A 25,460-nucleotide genomic window follows, 5' to 3' on the forward strand; every position below is an offset into this window, starting at 1 on the left:
AAAATGTATTTCCTTGGTGAAGTGGTGTAGCTGCTCCCCACCTCAGGATCCTTTCCGTTGTTATTGCAGTGAAATCTGAAATGTAATCTCTGTTTAACGCGCACAATATGAACGTCCAATGACGCAGAATCAGGGTCGAAAAATGACAACTCCCTGCCCTCCCCTTTAGCCGGCAGGTTTCCTTTCAAAAGACTTTCTCCACGTGGAGGCGCAGTCAGGACTTTCAGCATCTTCTTCCCAACGGGCTTTCTTATCTCCCAAGCTCCGCCCAGAGCCAAGTGCCGAGAGAGAAAAATGTCAGTGGGAAGCTACGACGCTGATTTGTTTAACAAGTTGTAGCTGGGGATACACGCAGGCGAAGGGGAAAGGCTCTGGGAATTTGGAGCAGGCTAACGCTGGTTAGAATTGTCTGTTTGGGATACTTTCTTACTGTCTGGCTCCATGCAATTGTCCTTATGTCACCTTGGATGTAACTGCAATCTCTCGTAGGCTGCAGCTGCGTTAGCAACTTTGTGCAAACCAAAGCAGGTAGGAGATGCAACAGACTGTGGGTTACAAGATGTACAAGGGAAGACATTTCGCTTTGGTTTGTTTCCCATGTTATCTAGGTATTTCTGGTTGTCTGCTCTCAAGTTTTTTGGAGGTGGAGTTTAGCAAATTACGTTTGCTTGTTGCAGTCGTTTTCTCTTACAATGCGGTGTTTGGTTACCAAGGTAAAGCTAAAAGAAAAAGGCTGTTGGTACCTGACTGACAAGAGTTCTGTAGCTCTATAAACGTTGTTATACAGTATCTGTTAGCCAGGGAGCTGCTACAGGACTCTTCTTTGTGCTAAGAGTGCAATCCAATGGGCGTTTACATAGAAGTTACCTCTCCCCCACCCCCTTTCTGTTCAGTGGGATTTACCTGCAGTGGTAAATGTGCATAGGATCTACTGCTATTAACTGGAATTTATTAAGGCATACTCCCTGGAATGAGAGTTCTTGCGTGGGTAATGATTTGTGGCTATTTGTGGTACATTAACTAGTGGCTTAGTGCTTAGGTAAGAATCACAGGCTGTCCAATCCTACACACTTTTATTGTGATAAGAGCCCCACTGAATTTAGCTGAGCAGTTCTGCTTGGGAGCACTGCCTGAAGTGGATGTGTGATTCAGTCTCCCGGAACGGGCATTTTGGCTGCATCTAGAAATAATGAGCTTGTTTCCACGTTGCCATTTATCATGCTAAGAGCTTGAAAGCATTAATTGTTCAATGGAAGCTTTCCTACATTTGTAATACTTCTGCTGAGTGTCAGAAAATTCCCTTAAGCTAAGATGGTATCGCATAGAGTCTGATCCTAAGCAAGTTTACTCAGAAGTAGGGCTGTTTCCTGAGCAATGAATGATTGAGAGTACAGCTTGAGTATCTCTCTTCAGAGCCTCACCTGTTTGGGTTACCTTCTTCATTGGTTCTGAATCCATTTATAAGAAAGCTGGTGTTTCCCGGAAAGATGGATCATCATGGAAGGAGTTGAAAATCTGATAGTTGATAATCTCCAGTTGTTGCAAGAACTCTTTGATGAGGTGCGGTGGAAAATCTATGGAAATAATAATAATGTGCCCTCAAGTTATAACCAACTCATGGCGACCAGGACCATGAGGTTTTCAAGGCAGGTTTTCAAAGAAAGGATGCAACCAGTTCAGAGGGATACTGTAAATGTTTTAAAACGTCTACCTGTTTATCTCATGGCAAGGAAGATACTTGGGTGAAATAGAGGAGCATCATATGACCTGTATGTATGAAATTATCTGTGTTTGAAATTTGAGTTGAGGATTCTTAGCTATGTTTGTTGTCATTTTCCAACCACGTACTGGGAATGAAGTGTGTTGCTGATGGTTTTTAAATGCCATAATGTAATTTTACTATGCAGTCTGATTACATTAGTATGAAAGTGTGGCTCAGTTCATTGGCGCCAGAGGGCAGATTGACACAAACAAACAAACGAATGATGGCAGTTTGGCACTGAAAATCCAAACCCACTTGGGCGGCTGCTCCATGTGTTGAGGTACTTTCTGTGCGGCTGTGTACTTGGTGGATGCTTGCCATATACCACAATTTGACTTCCCTGCTGTGATTTGTGGTGGTATCAAAAAAATTACTAGATTTGTGTTATGTGTGGTTACATGGATAAGACTCAATGCATCTTGGATTTCAATAGATTCCCACAGACGTGCTCCTAATGATATAAGGCATGTTCTTATTGGGAAGACAGTCACAACATCTTGGCTATGTCCTTAGTTTTTTGGCCAGGGGTGGTCAACCTATGGTGCTCCAAATGTTCATGTACTACAATTCCCATCAGCCCCTGCCAGCATGGCCAATTGTTTCTCTGGAATCCCTTTGGCTACCACAGTGGCCTTAACTGCATTCTACTCAGTGAACTCTGAAAATCCCCCCCAACTTTTTTTTTATTCAAGCCTCCTGATTTTCCAAAATGGCTGCCATTGGTAAAAAATGTCTATTTCTCTGGAATCCTTTCAGCTGTCACAGCTATTTTAATTGCATTCTGCTTGGAGTCTCTAGGGGATTGTTTTCCACTCATCGGTTTTTCAAAACTCAAACCTTCCAATTTTGTAATTTTTCCTAATCGCCTAATATGGCGAACACCTCCTTTCAAGAACAGCCAGGAACATTGAAGCTCTATCTTTCTGTGAGACAATGTATAACTAAGTGTGCTTTTGGATTTGGGAGTTCCTGGAGTTAAGAGCTATCTGCTGTAACTGTACTTTAAAACATATCATTTCTGAGGAGAGTAGTTGCAGTCAGTATGTGCGGAAAACTGGCTTGTTCTACTGTGTGACAGCTGGTGTGCTATGTGTGAAACCAAAGTGATACTCAGACTGAGTGAACTGGTAGAGGGTCATTGAGGGACCCAAGCTGAAATGGCCATATATATAACCAGGGAGGTCTGTATCATCCAGAGAGAGGGAAGACTAATTCATGAGGCTAGTAATATGAGGTATCTGGGGTTTTCCTTTATTTTCTTCCAGAGAGAATGATTTTATTGTAGGGTTTCTAACACAGGGAGGCTTGAGGAGGTACTGTGTGAAGTGCTAGCCTGAGAGACGCTGAGTGTATAATCCATTACTCAGAACATTATAAGTAACTGTACCATCTAGGAAACCGCAATATAACATCTAAGCTAACTGTGATTCTGAAGAAACTTATTAAACCAGTGTCTAAATCAAATACTTAATTTCTCTGCCAAAACTCTTTTGTAAATATATTTCTTCTGCTTTATCCTTTCCTTTCCTCTAGTTTATCTCGTTCCCTTCTCTTCTCTGTTCAATAAACTTTGATTCTGTTCAAGGTTTAAATCTGTCTCACTATTATTTTGTGTGCCTTATTATGGGATTTGCCTGGAAAGGTTACAATAAAGGGCATCTTTCACTTTCTGGGTTAGTTACAGGGCTGAGGGAAAGTGCTTCAGTTTCACCATGTGCTACCATTGGGAAAAATCTGACAAGACAGGTCAGTGAGTTGCTTCCTACCCTTTCCTTCTTCCCTTCACACATGTCAATATAGAGTGACTTAGTTCCAATGTGTGAACTGAAGACTATGACACTGAGGAATGGATCATGAATGGATTTCATTAATATAACTTAGGATCTGTTCACTTGCCCTTCAGTACTAGTAAGCTTTAATATAAAATGTAGAATGAAAAGGGTCATTGGATAACTCTTTGGGTCAGTATTATATTAATGCACCATCTGGAAAATCTTGGCTTGGGAGTTTCCTTGGCCACTCAGTTCATGAGCAGGAAATTCTATGGAATCCTGGCAAATATATCTGCAGTTTCATAACATTGAAAATTGGACAGGGCAGGATACATTGATACAGTTTTGGGAGGAAAGTTATATTGGCAGGGTCAGGGCAACATGACTTAATAGGTGTCTTTTGATTTTGACTGGTGTTCTAGGACCTCGGATGCCAGATGTTACAAGAAAATTAGCAGTAATCAGCTGTAATGCTGATTTATTAGGACACACATGCCTCTCTCGCTTTTGAATCTGCTGGGCAAATGCTTGTGAATAAACAAAACTGAACTAAGCCACATTTCATGTAAAACAGCTCACTAACATTTAGTGCCTTATCCTATATTAAATTAATTACATATGGACATTTTCCTTGTAGTAATTCACACTGTGGTTTATTTTATAATATGTATACTCCATCTTTCAACCAACATTGCCTTTTAAGATGACTTAAGTAGTATTAAGTGGGTTAAGGGCGGGGGGAAGGGCATTGTTGCTACATAAGGAAGCAGTATCATTGTTAGAATGGTTAGAGAAAAATCTCCTCAGCCTACAGAAACCTACCTGAAAGGAGTGGATAATACAGAGGCCAATTGGCTGAGCAAAAGGGACTTAGACGAGAATGAATGGTCCCTTCACAAATTGGTGTTCCAGAATATTGTGCCCAGGTATGACTTACCAGAGATGGACCTTTTTGCCACACAGGCAAATTGTTTGGTGCCAAGGTATTTCTCCCAATATCAGCAGGCTACCACAGAGGGCACTGATGCTTTAATACAACTATGACTACAGATGCTACTCTATGCCTTCCCACTTCTGCCATTATTAGGGAAAGAGATATGGGAGAAAAAGCAGAAGGGGGCTACCTTAATTTTAGTGGTAACTCATTGGTCCAGATAGCCATGGTTTTCACATCTGGTGAACTTGTCAATAGGACAACTGCAGCAAATACCTGTATTCAGACATTCGTGGATGTGGGGTCCAATAGCACACCTGGACCCAGCCTGGCTTTATCTTACTGTCTTGCCATTGAAGGATTATATTTAGCTAGTCTGGGATTACCCAGGGAAATAGTACAAGTGATATTTAGTGCAAGAAGGGATTCTACTAAGAGAATCCACAATGATACATGGGCAACCCTCAGCAGATGGGCTGAGCAAAAAGGGATAGAACCCTTGTCACCTAGCACTAAGCATGTATTATTATTCTCACATGATGGCTGGAAACCTGGCCTTAGACCAAATAGGCTAAGACAGGGGTAGGGAACCTGCGGCTCTCCAGATGTTCAGGAACTACAATTCCCATCAGCCTCTGTCAGCATGGCCAATTGGCCATGCTGGTAGGGGCTGATGGGAATTGTAGTTCCTGAACATCTGGAGAGCCGCAGGTTCCCTACCCCTGGGCTAAGAAGACAGGTGTCAGCCCTTGCAGTGATATAAGGTAACAGAGGCGCCAGGGGTCTCCCTTGGAATTACCTCTTAAAAGTCTGTTGTAAAAGGGGCGACGCAGATAGCTTCCCATGTGGTGTACAAATTTCCATCATGGATTTTGGGCAAGGTTTTGAGCTCCTTGTTGCAGAGACCTTTTGAATCCTTCCGGAAAGCTGACATTAGTTTGCTAACTTTGCAGATGGCTTTCCTTATTGTAATCACCTGTGCACGGAGGGTGTTAGAACTGATAGCACTTTCAATCAGGATGGAACTGTGCACCTTCAGTAATAGAAGTGCTCAGAGTAAACCCTCTTTTGATCCCAAAGCAAAAACCTAAATTTCATTTAAATCAGCCGGTAATTCTTCCATCATTTTGTCCTAAGTCCAGCCATCCAAAAGAAAAAGAAGGCACACCTAGGACACAAGATTCCAGAAAATCAGATGCCCCTTTTATCACATGTGAACAGAGGAACATGGGAAGGAAGGCTTCAAAATCCTCAATAGTGCAATGGGTCAAGTTGAGCATAAAAGTGTTTTACAAAGCTCAGGGTTTGCAGGTTCTGGGCAGCATCACAGCCCTTTCCACCAGATCGGCTGCAACTTTTGCTGCCTTTGGTACCAGGGAACCAGTTTATTTATTTATTTATTGGTTGGATTTATCCCCGAAGGGCTCGAGGCGGCTCACAACATACTATATGCCAACAATCCATAAAATACATAATAACAATCTCATTAAAACAAATCATTAAAATAATCAGTTAATTTAAGAGCAGCAACAATTTACTTTAAAAACTAAATAATGAAGTTAAGGCAAGCAAATTAACAACAACAACAACAAGCGCCTGATCTAAAGGCCGGGAGGGGAAAGTGTCAGGGCCCATGATGGAAGCAAGGCCCTGGCAGATAGAGATGGGTAGCTTCAGCGGGGAACGGCAAATCCGCGGCCAGCCTCCCCAGGGCTCGGACAGCTGGAGGGAGAGCGTTCCACCAGGCAGGGGCCAGGGCCGTAAAGGAAATACATTGAGGAAATACGTTGGACAGTGAAATGGTGGTCTTTCTTGACATTCATCAGACACTACAGACTTGACCAACAGATGTCTGCAGAAGCAGTTTTTGGGAGGAAAGTCCTGCAGCAGGTGCTGAGTCAGGATGCCTGAGGTGAGCTTGAATCTTAATTGATTGTGCTGATGAATTGAAGGTTTTCCCCTCCCTAAAAGAAGTGGCTTTGGTATATAACCAGCTTAGGTCAACAAGTCCCACTGAAGGAGAAAGAGGAGTTGGAGGTATCTTCTCTTCAGTGGGACAAAGTCATGCAAGATTCCCACCCTATGTTAACTGAATTTTGGGACTGTGGAATTGAAGTAGTGGAGCAGTGCTTCTGTATGCCTGGAGATGGTAAGCCCCTACAGTCCAGAAGAGCTGGAAAAAATTGCATAGCCCTGCCTGAACAGTAGGAGAAGTGACCTAACCAGCTTGGATGACTTTGCTCCACTGAAGTGAAGACACCTTCACAGTAAGTTGAGCTCATCTTCTGTGGCCAGATAACGTGCTGCAAAAAAGCATACTATGACTGTTCAAATCTGGGTATCAGTGAGTGTACACAGTTCAAATGAAGAGGGGGCAAAATATTGGTTACTTGAAAAAAAACTATTGTGATGGTGCACAGTGGCTGTCCAGGTCCAGGTAGGCCCTGGGGCAACAGGCAATAAGTATAGTCAAAGACAGTTCAGTCAGCACCCAAGTAGTTAGGAGTTCAAGCACCAAAAGAGGAGGGCATATCCAGAAACACAAATGTGGTCATATCCAAACAACAAAGTGCAAATCCAGTCCAAAGATCAAGCACACAGAATTCTAAGGAGCAGATCAATAGCAGGTAGACAAGAGCTGTAGACTTCCACGCTTGTTTACTCTGTCTGCTCTGTCTGCTTTGTAAGGGAAAAGTCATCCATAGACAAGTGCCACTCAATACTGACTGAGGTACTGGGCTGCCAACCGTGTGCTACAACACTGCTGCTGTGCTTTCCTCTTAGTCTATCTTTTCTTCCTAAGGATCTGGCAACTCTGGAGGTGGGTCTGGTGGCTGCAGTGCTTCTATTTTAGCCTCAGAACTTGGGCTGTGAGATTGAAAGTGTGATGTGCTGACCTCAGTCTGAGTCACCCATTTTGATTCAGATCAGAGTGTCTACTTTGTCTTGTGGTCTTCCTGCAGCCCCCAAGGGCTGGGGCTGGGCTCCTTTATTTCTGCCTCATCCAAAGAGGTGATGGCAGGAGGCAGAACAACAGCAAAATTTGCATAGCAGCCCGAATTTGGAGGCACATCTAATATAAACTTGCAGGCACAGTGCAGATCAAGTGCAGATCAGATCTTAAGTCTTAAGGTTTAAGTCATGATGTTGCTAGGGACACTGCTGCCATTTTAGAACTGAATGTGGGTCATTTGAAATGCAATGCAGCAGGCACTCTAGTTTTCCCCAATATCCATTCAAGGGATGAAACAGCCATGGGGGCAGGGGGGAGGCGGTGGATTTATATATCTTGGATGGCCTTTTCAGTGCTGTAAGACAGGGTTGTATGAAGTCATCAAAAAGAGTTTCTTTTAAATACTTGTACACTCCAAACATCTTCTAGAGATGAGACTAACATTAAGTCCTGTAGAAACAAGATACTTAGTGATTTTACATACAGCAGCAACAGGACAAGAGAGTCAGATGTTCTTAAAAATCATAATTTCTCATCAAAGTGTAGGTTGGTTTACTGTCAATACAGTCCTTAGCAGAATTATATCCTATTAACTTCATAAATTTAGTATGGTTTATTTCTGTTTAAAGTTGTACTGTTATAATTAAATGGAATGATATGAAGCTAGCCAGCTGTGGTTCATTGTACTTGGAATACCTAAGTAGGGTTCTTCAGTGCTGAAACTTCAAAGATTTCATGAAATGAATTACATTTTTTTGGCCTAACACAAGAAACATTCCAGATTGGCTCATGAATATTATAAAAACAACTCATTATTTTCACATTATTTGCACTGGTGCATTAGAATAAATTTCCCCCTGAACAAGCATCCACATTCATTACTTAATAGAATGTGCTTGATTTTAATTTGTAATTCCGCTGTTTTTATGTTGTAAATGTTTTGACAGCATTTAAAACAGATGCTGAGTGAAATTCAAAATATGACTTCCAGATTGTTTTAAAAACGTTCTAGTATTACATTTGTTATAATTTAGAATGGCCATTTTGAGTACTTGATTTGAAGATGGTTAATTTCCATTTGTGCTTATTATGTGTAGTTGTCAGGTGCCCATTAGGAGGCTGGGGTTTCATAACTGCTAATACTAGTGAATGTCAAACACTGAAGCTCAACGGGACACATCAGAGGGGCTTCAATGACCTTCTGATGAGTATTAGCGTGGTTATTAACTTTGCCTTTCAACTATTCAACCTTAACAGCTTTGGCTTAAGCAGGGCAAATTATGATCACACAATTATAGTCTGGATAGTGACCAAACAAGCAGTCATTATGGCCCAATCCAGGGTTGGTAGTTGAATCACCACTTGGATCTGGCGCAGGACTGCGCTGGTTTGTTTGCTCTCTCTGCCAGTGTCAGGCGCACCCCCACAGGCAGAGAGGGCAAGGATACTGGTGCTAGGCACCCCACAGCTTTGCAGCAGCAAAACCTGGAAGCGGGGGCTGCTGCAGAGTTATGCTGCTGTCCAAATGGACGCCAGCTCATGGAAAGCAGTCTGGGGCGTTACTGAGGATGAAGCTAACTTTAGTTGGCTTCCATCTGGACTTCAGAGTTTGGAGCACACCATTTGAAAGGGTGGTATAACTCTATTGAGCCTTGTAGAAGCCTTTCCAGGTGGCCGGAGTTTTCTGATGCAGCGCACTATGCCATCTTGTTGAGACATTTGGATGAAGAACTGTCAGGTACTGTGCTTTGGACTGGTTCAGATATTTCCTCAATAACCATACTCAAAGGATTGCTTTTGGAGGCCAATTATCATCAGTGTGGGACTTGTCTTGTGGGATTTCAGAGGGACAAATCAGTTATAGTTTTGGGTTTGGCTGTCCTCAATATACTGTCAATACCCAGTTCTATATCTCTTTATCCAAGTCTCCCAGTGATGTGCTAAATGTCCTCAATCGCTGCCTGTCTATTTTGGTTGAATGGCTAAGACTGAACAATTGAAACAAAAACCTGGCAAAATGGAGGTGATGTGCTGATTGAGAAGGCAGAGATCTTGAAAGACATTGTGATTCCTACTTTTGATAGGGTTCAGCTGACCTTTGCTGATTTGGTTAAGATCCTGGGGGTCATAGAAGATTACTACTGGAGAACTAAGTTACTGCAGCAGCATAAAATGCTCTATAGCCCATAGCAATGCAATATACCCTAATGCTGGTGACATAGCTCTCAATTGCTACATTACTAGCACTGGAAATGCATTGGATTGCTATGGTGCTATATCATTATAGCTCAAATCTCAGAATGTTAAACAAAAAGCTGAAAAAGAACACACCTCAGAAAAAGGTGGGAATAAAGCAGCCCCGTTTGAAATGCCCAGCCTGCTTTAGAGATAGTTTAAAGATGGATTGAAATAAAGCTGTATGAGATGCCATGTATGTGTTGCTTTACTTGTTTAGGAGAAAAGGGTTCAGGTGATCTAGTCACTGGGCTGATAAAATCAGGGTGTGGGCATTTACAACGTCTTTGTGAGGTTGAAGACAGGTGTGTCGACTCAAGGTTGCCCTATTGTTATCCAGATTCCAGTGGTAGCCTTCAAGGAAGGCATTGCTTACTGTGTCTGAATGGAGAGGGAAAAAGGATTTGTCAGACAAACCCTCTTAATATCAAAGCCCTTGAATTAAGTTTGACAACTATCTTAGTCTGGGCTTTCTATGATACCAAGAAATGATTGGTAGGGCATTAGAAATGCCTCCAGTCTGGCTATGGACTTGTATTCCAACATGTCTCCCCTCAAAGTCCATCCAGGGATTCCAGCTGTTGCAGAATCAACAGCTCAGCTATTATCAGAGATTGGGGGGGGGGGGGCATACATATTAGTCCCATTCCACAGTCAACAGTGGCAAGGGGGTGGGGGAGGGTGGCAAGGGGTGGCTGGCCCAACTGGCCTTTTCGGTGGGTGGGTGGGAGGTGGGAAGGAGTCTGCCTGCCCCACCTCCGCAGGCCTGGTTGGCCTTTTGGAGGTGTGGGGGCTGATGAAAGGCCTCTGCTGGACCCCCTGCAGGCCCGGCTGGCCTTTTGGGTAGGTGGAGGTGGGAAGGCCTCTGCTGGACCTGTGGAGCAGCAGCTTTGTGGGCCCAGTAATGACCAATGGGGCTTCTGGACACACAGGGGTTGAGTCCCTGTGTGTCCTGCAGGAAAATTGGCTAAGGGTTCATCGTTGGACGTTCAAACCCTTAGCCAATTATGTATTGTTAGATAAATAAATGATGTCAAGGAGTCAATGGAGCAGAGGTTATGTTTTGTTTTTTAGAAATGTAATGTTTTTTGACTGAGACATTTTCTTTTTCAGGCCCTCCAATTGAAGTCACTATGGAGGATAATTTTTTTTCATAATGTTCTTGAGATTTCACCCTGTCATTACTACTTATTTCTAAAATCTTGTTTCACACTTATTGTGATCCTTCCAATGAATTGTCAATATTTTTCCTTATAGCAATTGACGCATCATTATAGTGTTATAATGTCTATAAGGTTCTCTAAGTTTCCAGCTCCCCCGCCTTTTTAAGCAAGGGTCTCTAGCCCTTTTAGCTCTGGAGAAATAAGGGGAAAAGGCCAGAGGTGGGATCCAACCAGTTCTCACGATTTCTCTAGAAGTGGTTACGAATTTTTTCTGAGTGCCGAGAAGGGGTTACTAAAGCAACCTCCCTGCCCAATAGGGACTGGAGGTGCGTGTGTGCGGCGGCGCCATTTTTTGAATCCCACCACCATCAGAACCTGTTATTAAAATTTTTGGATCCCACCACTGGAAAAGGTATATCTTAGCAACAGAAACAGCTTGAGACTTTTTTTCTTTTAAAAAAAAAGAAAGCTGGAGATTTAAAGAGCCTGACAGAGTGTTATATCTAATTCTGAATACAGATCTATCTGCAGATTGTTAAATCTGTAGACTGGGGTAATGCAAGAGAAGAAGATTTCTACAAACTTGGGGGAACCAACATTACCATTCATGCAGGCATTCCCCTGGTTCTGTTGGATAAACACTCATCCATTATTTCATTATAATCTCTACTATTATATAGTGTCAGTTATGCATTTGTATACCTAATTTCTTTTTACCTGATATGTCACTAGGTGTGAATTGAAGGAGGCAAAGAACCCATTGTGTCAGGGGAGTTTATTTAAATAACTGTGAAAATGGAAAAAGTTCTGAAAGTGAGCAAACTAGTTAGACTTTCACATTCTTTTAAAAAACTTTTTAATATGCCATCTACTCAAGTCCTTTCCTCAAGCTATCTATGTTATGTTCCTTGCAGTAAAGGTGAAGTTTCCCCTTCAGTCGTGTTCGATCCTGGGATACCACTGCAAGCAGTGATTTCATAGGCAAGCCGTTTTTGTGGGGTAGTTCGCCATTGCTTTCCCCAGCTATTTTTTACCCCCTAGCTATGTGCTAGGTCCGTGGTGGCGAACCTTTGGCACTCCAGATGTTATGGACTACAATTCCCATCAGCCCCTGCCAGCATGGCCAATTGGCCATGCTGGAAGGGGCTGATGGGAATTGTAGTCCATAACATCTGGAGTGCCAAAGGTTCGCCACCACTGTGCTAGGTACTCATTTACTGACCAAGGAATGGCTGGCTGGCTGAGTTGACCATGAGCCAGGTGCCAGGATATCTGACCCACAGGGGGCTCAAACTCCTGACTGTGTGAGTGGCAGTGCAAGCACTTAACCACTGCATCACGCGGCTCCTTCCCTGCAGTACAGCAACACAAAACTATATAAAGTTAGAGTACTGATACATATAACCTAGTATTGTCTAGTGTAATGACTGTCCAAGGCTGCAGGCAGAGCTTTCTTAGCCCCACAATGTTTTTTAAAAAACCAAACTAACAACTGCAGATGCCATAGAGATTGAGCCTGAGACTTACAGTCAAACCCTAAGAGACCACAGCATCTAGGGCTGCCATCACTGTGATGCTGCCACAGTGCCTCCAGAGGGCTTTTTAGGCAGTGCGGGAAGGCAGCAAAATCTGGAGAATTCCTGGCTGCTTAGGAAAGGGTGGTGTAAATTTGAGGCCTGTGCTAGGGGTGTTCCCAGCCTGAAAGTCCAGTGGAAGCTCTTAGCTTGTCATTAGCCATTCTGGTATCTTCTTGGCCAGATGCTGCACAGCTCTATGGTATCCACCTACCACATTGTTTGCCCTCCCTGTCTCATAGGTGCAACTTAGGCCGACAGGGTGGGCAAATGCGGCTTCTTGAGGCTGTGCGCTCTCCCCCCCCCCCCAAAAAAAATTGGACTGCCCATGTATAAGAAGCTATTTTTTAACATTTTATTATGGCAAAACAATTAATTTGCTGTTTTTGACACATACAAATTTTAAGTAACTTTCAAATGTGTCTCTTACTTAAAACCATGCAGTGGGCAACTTACTTAAAACCATGCAGTGGGACATATCAGTTCTTTTGGAAGAATCTTGAATGTCGGCTCCCTCCTACATTGATTAAAAGTTTTTCTTGGATTAGTTTATGAAGGAAAATCCTATGACCCTTGATAAAGAAAAGAATATTATCTATTTTGATTTGTTCCTGGTTCTCAGACAGACATTTATTTAGTCAAGGTTATAGCCAGCATCCTAGACAGGATTCTGGCACGGTGCATAATTCGTTTTCCAGTAAGTCATGCCTGGGTCTCCTATGCTGTGGCTTCCTGCCCTTGCCATCCGAATTACTAGTTATCGGTTTCATCTGGCACAAAGTAATCTTAAAATGGGTCAAATACAAGAGTTGATGTCTCTTAGCAGAACAAACTGACTTTCTGAACTGAGACGTTCCGAACCAAGACTTTCCATGTTGTTTCCAACATTGGAGTTCAATACAAAGCTCCTTTGTGGTAGACAAGTAGTCTGCGGGCTCCGTGGCCTTCTTTGAACCATATTGCAAATAAAAACTTAATCTGTTACAATACTTTTTTCTTTTTTAAAAGACATTTTCAGCAGCATCACATCCATTCTTGATGCTTTCTTTAGTTTTAAGTGTAAAAACTACTACTAAGGTTGCCAGCTCTGCCCTAGGAAGTTCCTGGAGATTTTGGAGGCAGAGAGTAAGTTTGGGGAAGAGGAGGAGCTCAGCAGGGTATAATGCCATAGAGCAGTGGTGGCGAACCTTTAGCCCCCCAGATGTTATGGACTACAATTCCCACTAGCCCCTGCCAGCATGGCCAATTGACCATGCTGGCAGGGGCTGATGGGAATTGTAGTCCATAACATCTGGAGTCCCAAAGGTTCGCCATCACGGCCATAGAGTCTAGCCTCCCAATCAACCTTTCTTTCTATGGGAATGCTACTGCCAAATCATAAAAACCAGCCACGTGGCTATGGAGGGAGATATTTTATCTGTTTCTAAAAAAGAACGTTCTAGAGTTTGGAGGCTGTTGCTGTAAAAGCCTCATTTTCCACCCGTTCCATCCTTATCGGCTTACAGCAGCAACAGCTGTTTGTTCGTGCATGATAAGTCTATCAATTACTAATTCATCCAAAATAAGTTGTTTTCTCATTTCTATTCCCAGTCCACTTTTGAAATGCTTCTATCATGAAAAGTGAAAGGAAGTCCAGGGCATATTCTGGTGTTGCTCGTTGTCACCTTGTTGTAGCAAAACAAAATCCACTAGCATCAAAAGCTGAGGCCCTGTGTTGGGCATCTTTATGATAGTATTTATATAGTGTTTCAATATTCAAAGCATGCTGCTTACAACAGTTGTGCTCATGACACATTTGGCAAAATAGATTTAAGCTTTCCTAAGGCCACATCCATCCTTGAAGTGAGACTTGAACTGAAGGCATTCTTGTTCATAGCTGATTGTTCACCACCCCACTACAGTAATGCATATGTGTATCTCACCATGGGAGGGCTCTCTAATGCCTGCTGGCCACTGGGATGAGTAGTTTTTGTCTATTCCGTTATTGTTTTTTTAAGTTCTTTCTGTGGTGAGTTCCACTACTTCTGAATTCTAGTTTCAGTAGGAGGGAATTTCTAAAATTGGTCCCATAACTGGAGCATTTGCAGTATGTTATTCCATTAGTTCGTTTAGATCTTTGTCCATGTTTTTCCACAGCTGCAGGGTACACGATAGACTCCTGCAGAAATGAGGGGGTCTCTCTTGTCCTTTGCTGAGCGTAGCATTATACCCCCCTCTTTTATTGTTGTGGGTGGTTGTTGGAGTTTTTATGTAGATACTGGTCTGTGTGTGTTATACTGCGTGGCCCAATTTGTGAACCTCACCTCCTCCCTGATGAAATCAATCATCTAGACTGGGCTCTGCAGGCTAATGGCTACTCCACAACAGAAATCAGAAGAGCTTTAAGACCAAGAGAAACCCAGAGGAGAAACAGCCCACCACAGGAAAGATATTTTACCATACATCAAGGAAATTACAGATCAAATAAATAAACTGATGAAAAAACGTAACCTACAAACAAACTTCAAACCTACCAGAAAAATACAGCAGATGCTATGCTCAGCAAAGGACCAGAGAGATCTAATTCATGCAGGAGTCTTGCATTACAAAACGCAGCATTCAGAGTCATATTAAGGAGCATGAAAGACACTGTCAGCTTAACCATCCTGAAAAATCTGCAGTAGCAGAACATGCTCTAAACTAAACTGGACATAACATTTTATTTGAAAACACTGAAATTCTGGACAACTTGGACAGTTATTATGTCAGACTACACAGGGAGGTCATTGAAATCCACAAACACCAAGACAACTTCAACAGAATTAACAAAATTTGGCTGCCAGTACTTAAAAACACCAGAACCAAAGGCCAAAGGCATGCTAGGTTCATGGACAATGGACTCCACCCAGATACAGGATTTGCATTCACTAATACTGTTGTTGCTGCAGGGAATGCAAATGCGAATACGAATGTAAATGGACTGAAAACCCCTCCCGCAATATAGTGCAGTCAACCAGCCCTTTGCATAGCAAGCTCCACCCAAACACTTACTGATTGGTTCCCCACCCTGGGACATGGACAATATATACCCCACTAAACATTCCCTTCTCACTGGATACAGTGTGTATCAGACTTCTCTCTGTGATCCATCTCTGAAGATGCCAGCCACAGATGCAGGTGAAACATTAGGAAAAAGATCTACCAAACCACGGTCACACAGCCCAGAAAACCCAAAACAACAACCAAAGTCGTCAGTGGCTATTGCTGGGCAACCACAGCAATATTGGTTGCCCATCATTATCTCTCTTAACCTAATCTATCTTGCAGGGTTGTTGTGGAGAGAAGAAAATCCTGTAAGTTGCTTTGGGTCCCCATTGTAGAGAAAGGTGGTGTATAAATGAAGTAGGTGGATAAAAAGCTAGTGGGTAGGAAGGAGAAAAGGAAACAAGGAATGGTGAGGATATGGGGGTTGCTAGAAGGAGGAAAAAGAAGTAACAGTGTGGGAATGGGGATACAGGGGTGTGGCAGCCCTGTTGCCACTCTACACCTTTTCACTGTTGATCATATTTTCCCACCTTTTCCTTTTTGGGTCCTTCAGGATTGAGTAACCTTTCTGGTAGTATGTGATGCTTTCAGGCTATAGTTCTCCTGGTCCCACCATAAGGTGTAGAATGACTTTTCTTTTCAAACCAATTCTCTTAAAAATGCACTGGGAACTGAGGCAGGTTCAAAAAAATTAAAAAGAAAATTTATTGAAAAAACAAAGGTGGAATTATGAAGAAAACCAGCAGTTGGAAATCAGGCAGGAGTAAACAATGTACAATCTTAATTTTCTGTTACAGACACAGGATTTCATCAACCTTTCTAGGTTTCTCAGCTTCTTAGATGTTATATTTCATATGAAGGTGCAGTTTTGTCTTGAGTTACTCTTCGATGTTATTGACTTATGGATTCAAAAAGACTCTGGGTTCTAACAGGTTGATACCCTTTCTCTCAGTACACACAGTCTCTCCACTGTTAGACACGCACTCTACAGTAAGGTAACTTAAGCACATCACTAACACAACAGACAGGAATCCTCCTCTGAGTATAATTCCCTTTCTAACTGGCTTAGGAATTCTTCTATCTCCCAGAAGATATACACCCCCCTCACCTTTTATTTATGGTCACTGTGGAAAGTCACTCTTCAACAATAGATCTCCCTTTAATATTCCACTTTTGTCTTGACTAACAAATAAACCTCCAATTCTTGTGTCTGTATTTCTGCTCTCAGCATACACTGACACACCACATACCACATACAAATTGACTGAAATACTTTCGGGGTAAATTTGCGCACAGTTAGGGGACAGTGTTAACATGCAGAAATCCAAATCCAAAAGCCCTTCAGCCTTTTCCCTCTGAGAGAAATACCTCCTCCATCTGTTAGTCAGCTGGTTGCTCCACAAATCAGAGCACAGGTCACATTACCCAGAGTACTGTTCAGTGCCTATGGAATCCCCCCCCCCTCGCACTCTGTTTGTGACTGCATTTGACTGCATTTCCAAACATTGAGCAGTCAGTGACAAGGGGAAAATAAGGTGCCTCCCCCAAGTTCTTGCAGGTTCCCCACTGTGCAACTGGGCTTGCAACTGGCGCCATACAGCTGGACCTAGCCCAATGGCAGAACCCAAACAGAGTTTTCTCTTACCAGGAGAAGCAGACTGTCTGTTCTGACGCTGGGTGAGTGTTTTAGGGAACCCAGCTCCATTGTGAAAAGAGATTCTCTTTTACAACATTTTACTTGCCAAGCAAACAAACAAAGCCTTTTAACTCTCTTGTGGGTGAGGCAGTAAGCTAATTGTTTCATGTGGTTGTCTGCAGTAGAAGAGCAAAGTCCAGTGGCATCCCAAAGACTAACATATCTGATGAAGGGATCTTTGAACCTTGAAATATTACCGGTATACCCTGGAAATCTTGTTCATCATCAAAGGGCTAAGTTGAATGTTGCTTTTCAACTAATTTTTTTTGTTCAAAGAAAATGTCTGTGTACATCCAGAGGTGGAGAGAAGAAACCAAAGCTGCCCTCTCCAGGTTCATTGGGTAACTTCAGTGAGACAACCCAGACATCTCAATAATTATAATTAGATTTACTGACCACTGGCATTTATTAAATATGACCTTTTGCTGGTGAATCAGTGAGATGCAGTTGCCAGACTGATGGGAATGTATAGGAGGGTGACATGGCCATTTCCACACGGTCAAAATATTCTGGGATGAGCGAGAAAAATATCCCAGTTCAATTGTGAATTCTGCACGGCTTCTGGTGCTAATGCGGGCCTGCCTTGGTGCTGCCCCACAATATTTCCCTTACCCCGCTATATGGAAAATTTCCAATTTGGCGGTTCTTTTAAAAGTTCCCGGGGTGACCCCACTACCGTGCAAACACCACAGGAGCAGATCCAGTATATTTTTCCTGCCTCGCCACTTTCCTGCTTGGGGGTGGGGGAAGCTGTTCCATCTGCTGGCGAGGCGTGGATCGTGTAGGAAGGGGAAAGCTGCGGGGGGGGGGGGAACAGCCATTCTCTCCATCTTTGGAACTGGTGAGGTGTGGATCGTGTAGGAAGGGGAAAGTAGAGGTGGGGGAGAGCTGTTCCCTCTGTCTTTGGAGCTGGTGAGGTGTGAATCGTGTAGGAAGAGGACATTTGGGAGGGGGTAGAGCCATTCCCTCTGTCTTTGGAGCCAGCGAGGCGTGAATTGTGTAGGAAGGTGAAAGCTGGGGGGGGGGGCATTCCCTCTGTCTTAGGAGCCGGCAAGGTGTGGATCGTGAAGGAAGGGGAAAGCTGGAGGGGGGGGAGCCATTCCCTCTGTCTTTTGTCAACCGGGTTAAATACAAAAGACCCGGGAGATGTGAAACAAATTGAAGTATTACCTCCTGGTCCTGTCTCGGATCCTGGGAAAAAGCTGGGAGCCGTGCAGAGGCAGAAACCAAGATAAAATAGCCCCAGTATGTACTATCTTGGATCTATCCCGGTGTAATTGTGCTGTGCGATAATGACCACAGTACCGATTGTTGGTTTACCCTGGATCAGTCCCTTAATATGTCTAAGTCTACAGTTCCTGAGCAGCCCTCTTGACCAGGAAATAAAAATTGGCCCAGCCATCACATATAAAGAGGAGAGCCTGTGATGGTAATTTCTTTATCTAGTAGGACAAAATGGGAAGGGGAAGTCTTTAAGTGTCCCAGGCCATGAACAGTTTTATAGGCCAGAATCAGCCCTGTGGATTGGGCTTGGAAACAAACTAGTTACCAGTTTTGTTAGGCTTAAAATTTGGGGGATATGATGATAACCCTAGTCAATGAATGGATGGCAGTGTTCCATTCTGGCCTAATGAAGGCAGCTTCTGTAGACCGCATCCCAGTGATGTATAGTTGATTATGATGCCTTCACATGTTTTGTGGAAATGTGCTGCTGCTGTAGCCTTTGAGGTTTCAGTTCCTGAAAGTTTAGATCAGAGATGTGGTGTTTGTGTGCGCCATGGTTTTCACTAACACCTTTCGTGGTGCTTGCTACTACGTTTTTAGAAAGTGAGTGGAGCCAGTTGAGCTACTGGCCATTATAAATTTGATTGGCTATATAGATACTTTAAAATGATACTTTGGCAGCAGCTGCCATCACATCGCAAGGGTTTTCACAGTGTGACTGAAGATAAGGCTACCGCAGGCATTTTGTGACTGTACTCTGGTGTGGTGTGTCAGAAATCCAGAGTTGCCCACAGGCTCCAAAAGGTTGGGGACCCCTGGCTTATTTGTTCAGAACTTTAGTAGCATGCCCAAAATTTGGCAGTAAAAGTATGTTAAAAACAATGCCTGTCTTTCTTATAAATGTTAAAGGTATATCCTTGAGGTAATTTCATGTTACATAAATAGCATGAACTTCATTTGTGGAAATGAATGTTGCAGTTGTAGTCTTTGTTTTTACTAACTTCTCACTTTATATTCCAAGTCAGCAGTAAAAATATCTGAAAGTTTGTTTATAGAGAAAATCTTTAAAAAGTTGGACAAAGATGAACATCCATTGAATTGTATAAACATGCATCATGACTATTGAAAAGCTAAGGTAATTTGATATACAAGGGAAAAAAATGCAGTCATTTACACTCCCTAACTGGGGAGTTCTAAGAATTGGGACCTGAAATGCCATTGCCTCAATATGCCAGCAGTTATGCAGAAGAATGGCACTTCCCATTGGCAGGAGAGGAAAAGAGGTAGTTATTGTTCGTTCCCCCTTTCTGCTGCAGATTCCTATTCTTGTTTGTCTCGTTCCTGATTAGTGAGCTGCAGCAGGAGAGATGGGAAAGTCCTGATCCGCAAGCTTTACTCTACTAGTGGTGTGGGGTCCAGCCATAAGGCTGCAACTTGCCTCACAAATAATTGGATTGAATCCCATGGGGATTAAATTATCAGTTGGTGTGGAGGGTTTTAGCCTAGATGTGCAAGCTGCACACTGTACAACAATGGCAAAGTTTCTTTTCCTCTTAAATTCCACTCTCCCCTCCAGTGCTTCATAAAATTGTTATTTGGCCCACAGTGTTCTCAATATCCTTGCACCTGTTCTACTGGTGTTTGTGCAACTGAGAGTTGTTAAATGGTTCTTGAAAACTTCTGTGTTTCCCTTCTCCTCTGTACTGATTGGTGCAGCCTTGCTGGTGTAGTTAATTCTGCTGGATGGATGACTGTATAGTATCATATGGCAAATCCCTGACATTTAGAATTTTTTACTCCCTTGGCTGTTCTCGGTAAAGGAAAAGATTATTTATTTCCATGTACCTGTGCCTCTCAAGCGGTCTGCGTTTGCCAGATGAAAACTTGGCACATCGTTGATAGCAGTTTCTGGGTTTTTGTAGCATTTGAGTAGTTTCATAACAGGTCATTGGAATGCTGCTAGTGTAACAGGCTTTGAGCCATCCAAAGCAGGGGTCTTCAACAGGTAGTTTGCAAGCTCCTGGCAGTGTGATGGATGCTTCAGAGTAACTCACACATCCCTTAGAAGAGCCAGGGAAAGTTTGTGAGGAAATTTGCTCTGATCTTTCTGTCTGTCTTTCAAAAAAGCTTTTTTTCTTCTCTTGATTTTTTCTCTCTGTGCTATTTTATTTCTGGTGCTCTTCCAAGTTCATGTTCTGTTTCTAGGACAGAACCAAACGTGGTAGCGTGTGTGAGGGAGAATAGTACTTTTCATTATTCAGATGTAGCTTTCAGTATTGAAAATGTTAGTGGCCTCTGATTCAAGGTGGCTTGATGTGAGGCTTACACTTTTGCCTTGCTCTTTTCCCTCCTTTTGACACCAGAAAATGTATGATGTATTAACTCTGGCTCCCTGTGATGTATAAATTTGCTTGCGGTGGTTCCCCTCACCCCCCGGTCTTAAGCTCTGGCAGATGTCACACAAACATATGCCTACTTTTCCTAACTGTATTTTCCTGTGGCATCTGAATGCAACTGAAGTTGAACTCAAGTTCAGAATTGGATCTGACTCAAAGCTGTGTTTTCTTGGATCCTAATCTTAAACCTGCAGTGTGGAACTTCTGCATGGTCAGCAGACTGCTGACTGCCAGCTCCAGGTTGGGAAATATCAAAAGATGGGGTGGTGGTGGTGGAACATGAGGAGGGTGGGGCTTGGGGAGGAGAGGGACTTCAATCTATATATATATAAAGCTAACAGTGTTTTTGTTAGTGGTAGTATAACTCAGTAACTGCTGGGCCAATTCCTCTGGAAATTCCCAGCCACTATAGTCAGCCAGTTGAGGGTGTTTTTAGATGTTCACATACCTGAAATTTCACACCTGGTTCAGGTAAAACACCTTTTTCCTGGCACTCCATGGTGAAGGTCATGCAGCTGCCTGTATGTAACTGTCACCCTTAAAATGTTTGTGCAGCTTAGAATGTTCACTCAGATGGCCAGATATGAGCAGTGCAAACAGTACATAGGCAGTAACTCAAGTGGAAGTGAAACACATACACACACGTACACATGAGGGAGAGGGAAGGGAGGGAGAGGGAGGGGTGGCATGCAAGGGAAGAGAGGGAGGGAGAGGAAAGGGACGGAGGGGGAGGTATGCAAGGGAAGCGAAGTGGGAGAGAGTGAGGGGTGGCATGCAAGGGAGGGGAGGCAGGGGACCCAGCATCTAGAGATGACCCACCCACCCTAGTAGAGGGAGAGGGAAGGGAGGGAGGGGGAGGGGTGGCATGCAAGGGAAGAGAAGTGAGGGAGGGAAGAGAGTGAGGGGCGACATGCAAGGGACGGGAGGGAGGGGCCAGGCACCCTAGATTCCCTGAATACTGTGGTTACAGTTAAGAAAACCAGGCACGCATTACTCAGGAGTAAGCTCGGTACAGCAACCATGACATACTTTGAATGGCTGTGTCGCGCCCCTCAGAGGGTTTCTTCAGAAGCGACACCCATTGCCACCAACCAAACATACTCCCAGGTAAAGGATCATGACCAGCCAGCCTAGATGTGTGGGAGGGGTGCCTTTCCATTTCCCCCCAAGGAATGCGGACACACACATCAATGACATCGCACAGTATCAGGCTGCGTGTTTGCATGAGCAGGTACTGCTGGCCTGTGCAATTGATTTGCTGCTACTGTTCCTTTCTCATTTCACCACAATAAGCCACAGCAACGCGTGGCCGGGCCCCGCTAGTGAGGTATAATGTCATAGAATCCACATTCCAAAGCAGGTGATCTGATCTCTGTCACCTGGAGATCAGTTGTTATCCCAGGTCATCTCCAGCTACTGCCTTAGAGTTGGTCACCCAATTAGTGCAATATGTTATATTTTTTAGTATTTTTGAAGGAGATGGTCTTAGAAAAATGATACAGGGTGGTAAGTTATATTTACAGTCTGGTTTATTGCTCATACAGTGTGTATACTGATATTTTTCTGTTTTTCCATGGTCTGACTGCATGAAATGTGGATCATGTCATATATATCTTTGGCTCCAGGCAGTCATATAATTCGATTTATTGGTGGCCGTTTACAGGATAGTCTTGGTGTTAAAAGCATGTTGCATTCAATTCTAAGTTTAACCACACTCAAAAACCTTTGCACAATAGAAAGGATCCATATAAATCTCTTGTCAAGAAAGGGATTGTTTATTTCTGTGTATCTTAGTTGAACTTAAACTTGACATGTTTTAAGGGCTCTCTGCGGTGCTTCAGAAGTTTCATACGATGCTACCGGTATTCCGCTAAAGGAACAGTATCTACATGGAGAGTAAAGCCAGACATGCCTCCTATATGAACGGTCCTCAAGCTAGTTTCTAAGAATCACAGTTCAGCAATTCCTAGAGGTATTGGGTAAAACTAGGATTACTAACGAAGTGAAACTGTGCAGTAGTTGTGCTGCTATGACTGGATAAAAGACTATCACCTCCAAAGCCCTTAACTGTCTTGGACTCACATACCTACAGAATTGCCTCTATCAATATGTTCTGTCATAACTGCTTTGCTCATCTGAGGGTGCCACCCCTGCAGATGGGTAAGACTGGAACTTGCTTGCTCGTATGTGTTGTCTCTGGTGACTCCCACCTTGAGGAGGAGCCTGCCTGAGGAGATCAGGAAGACTCCCTCACTTCTCTCATTCTGCAGAATGCATAAAACAGAAATGTTCAGGAGATAATTTTTATAAAGAGAATTTTTATATTTTTAAATCAGAATTGTAGTATAATGGATCAGTCCAGGAGTGTGTTATAAACAGGGCCGGTATCACAATACACACAAGTTAGGCAGCTGCCACAGCCCAGGCTCCTGGTGAGGCCCAGTGGTACTACTGACCCTCCACCCCAGTATGCCATTTCCCTGCCTGCTCAACTTGTGTGTTCTTTGCCACCAGATATACAGCCAGCAGGGCTATTGTTAGTGCAGCTGGCTGCAGGGATAGGCTGTGAGAAGGCATGTAGATGAGTGGGTGGGAACTCTCTGCCCAGGGCCCAACAAAATCTGGAACCAACCCTGTGATAAAGGAATTGGATCACAGTCTACTGCAATGTTTATTGTATGACTCGTCTTTCTTTTGCTGCATTATCTTTTAACTTTAAAACCTACACTCTACAATGTTTCTGGTATGCCCCCTCTTAATTCCCCCTGTACCATACTATATACCATCTTCAGCATTGCCAGTCACCTCCTGGCCTTGGAACTGGACGCCGCTTTTAAATGTGGATACTGTGATGCTGCTGTTTTTATCCGATTTTAAATGTGTTTTATATTTTGTATATTGTTGGTTTTTTGCCTCTGTACACCGTCCAGAGCCCTTCGGGGATTGAAATACAATCAGTCTATGAAAATATGAAATACAATCAATCAATATAATTTTCCATTTGCTTTGTTTCCTAATTCTGTAATACTAATTCTATTGCAATGTTTATTGAATGTTTATATTTGGTTGAATTGTTTTTAGTTTGTAATCTGCTTTGAATCCCAGTGAGAAAACAAGGTGATAATTAAAATAAATAAAAGATTTCTAATAGTGCTGTGACTAGGATAGTCATGAACAGTAGAAGTCATGAAGTTTATACATCTTGTTACTATGGCCTTGTTCTACTGCTCCCACCAGTTATGGCAGTGTCTCATTTCCGTGCGGGCAGGCCATGCAGTCTTTGGTATCCCTAGGATATGCCAGGACTGGAAGCTTCCAACGGTAACATCAGTGCAGCACCGCAGAGTGTGGTGTCATATATCACAGCAGCAGATTAGGTGCATATTTAATATGTTGAATTTTGGCTGGCTACTCTTAATTGGTAAATAATTCATGTAAGCTTTCTGATGTGATAGCTTTTGCCCGGTTAGAAACCAAAACATTGAACACAAGCAGGTGGATTAGACAGAGTTGATTTCAAATTGATTGTATGACTAGCTTTAACAGTTTAGATACAGTATATTTATTTGTAATGTTTAATGTAATTGGATTAAAATAACTTTTCTTCTGGTTCTAGATTTTGAAGTGCTGGAAATACTGAATACATGGCAAAGAACACAAGTTTTCTCCAGATAGTTATAATATTGCTACTTCATGATTACATATCAGCTGATGATGGTGATATAAGATCAAGTAAGAATCTGCTTTATTTGGTAATCATGGCTAGGTAAAAAGTTTTCCTAAAGTAGATCCTACTTTCTCCTTTTCCTTGCTGCTCTTCTGATTATGTCTAAACAAATCATACATTGTAGTGGTTTGATATGTTAGGTCATGATATGCCTAGATGTGGATGTGCATTCCTTATAAAGGCAATTTCCCTATGCCTTCTTTCAAAGAAGACACAAGAAAACAGCTGCATAATATTTAAATATGCTAACATATGTAAATGGGTGGACTGTGCTAAGGCAGTCTGTCTGTGGCTGTCTTTTTCAGCAGATCCACTCCAACTCAAGACACAACCAGCATCTCCACACACACACACGGACACATGCACATGGACTTTCATACGTTTCCCCCTGTTTTGATTCAGTTAACTGTTTTGATTCAGTTAATGTTTCCAGTTAACTTTTTCTCCATAAACACTTACAGCAATGTTTTGCCTGATTTGTTTCTGAGCTAGCGTCTCTCAAGTGTGCAATCATTATGAATCCCTCTGAATTTTTCAAGCCTGCTAAACCGCTGGCCCTTATCCAAGCTCTCATGTAGTCACCCTGAGCCCTTTCGCACAGGCAAATTACAGTGGGTTGCAGTCAGGATAAAGCACCCCATCTTGCTGTCGGGGCTTTCGCATGCCTCCATGCAGGCAGTGGACGGAGCCTGTGGAAGCAATGTGGGTTGCTGTGGCATCTTCATCTGGAGGCATATTTTTATTTAAAAAAAACCTCACCTCCTCCGCTGTGTAGCTATGTGGGTAAGCAGGCATGGACCCACGCAGCCATGCTAATGCCCCTGTGTGCCTGCGTGGCTACACAGCTGCCAGGCAGGACCTTGGAAAATGGAGGGAAGCACGGCTGCTGAAAGCACTTCCTGGCCACTGTTCGCTCGGGAGCAGCTGCAAGCCTAGTTAAAACAAAAGAATCACAGATAGTGCGATTCTTGAAAAACCCTGGTTGAGGGGGAAATATGGA

At 43.1% G+C, this 25,460-nt stretch overlaps 1 protein-coding gene across 5 annotated transcripts in view; it reads left to right on the plus strand.

Moving 5' to 3' along the window:
• Window positions 1-207: 207 nt before the first annotated feature.
• The window catches only part of COL21A1 (collagen type XXI alpha 1 chain), a 124,102-nt gene continuing 98,849 nt past the window's right edge, over window positions 208-25,460 (plus strand). For 3 of the 5 annotated variants that reach the window (XM_048496917.1, XM_048496951.1, XM_048496943.1), the window contains exons 1-2: window positions 336-528; window positions 24,350-24,465. In XM_048496917.1, coding sequence (XP_048352874.1) covers window positions 24,378-24,465 — 88 coding nt within the window. In that variant the 5' untranslated portion in view covers window positions 336-528; window positions 24,350-24,377. Of the gene's footprint in view, window positions 297-329; window positions 529-24,349; window positions 24,466-25,460 lie in introns of those variants that run through there. The other 2 variants (XM_048496925.1, XM_048496935.1) reach the window with 2 other exon arrangements.

Source organism: Sphaerodactylus townsendi, linkage group LG01 (genome assembly GCF_021028975.2).
Source record: "Sphaerodactylus townsendi isolate TG3544 linkage group LG01, MPM_Stown_v2.3, whole genome shotgun sequence".
Classification (NCBI taxonomy): domain Eukaryota; kingdom Metazoa; phylum Chordata; class Lepidosauria; order Squamata; family Sphaerodactylidae; genus Sphaerodactylus; species Sphaerodactylus townsendi.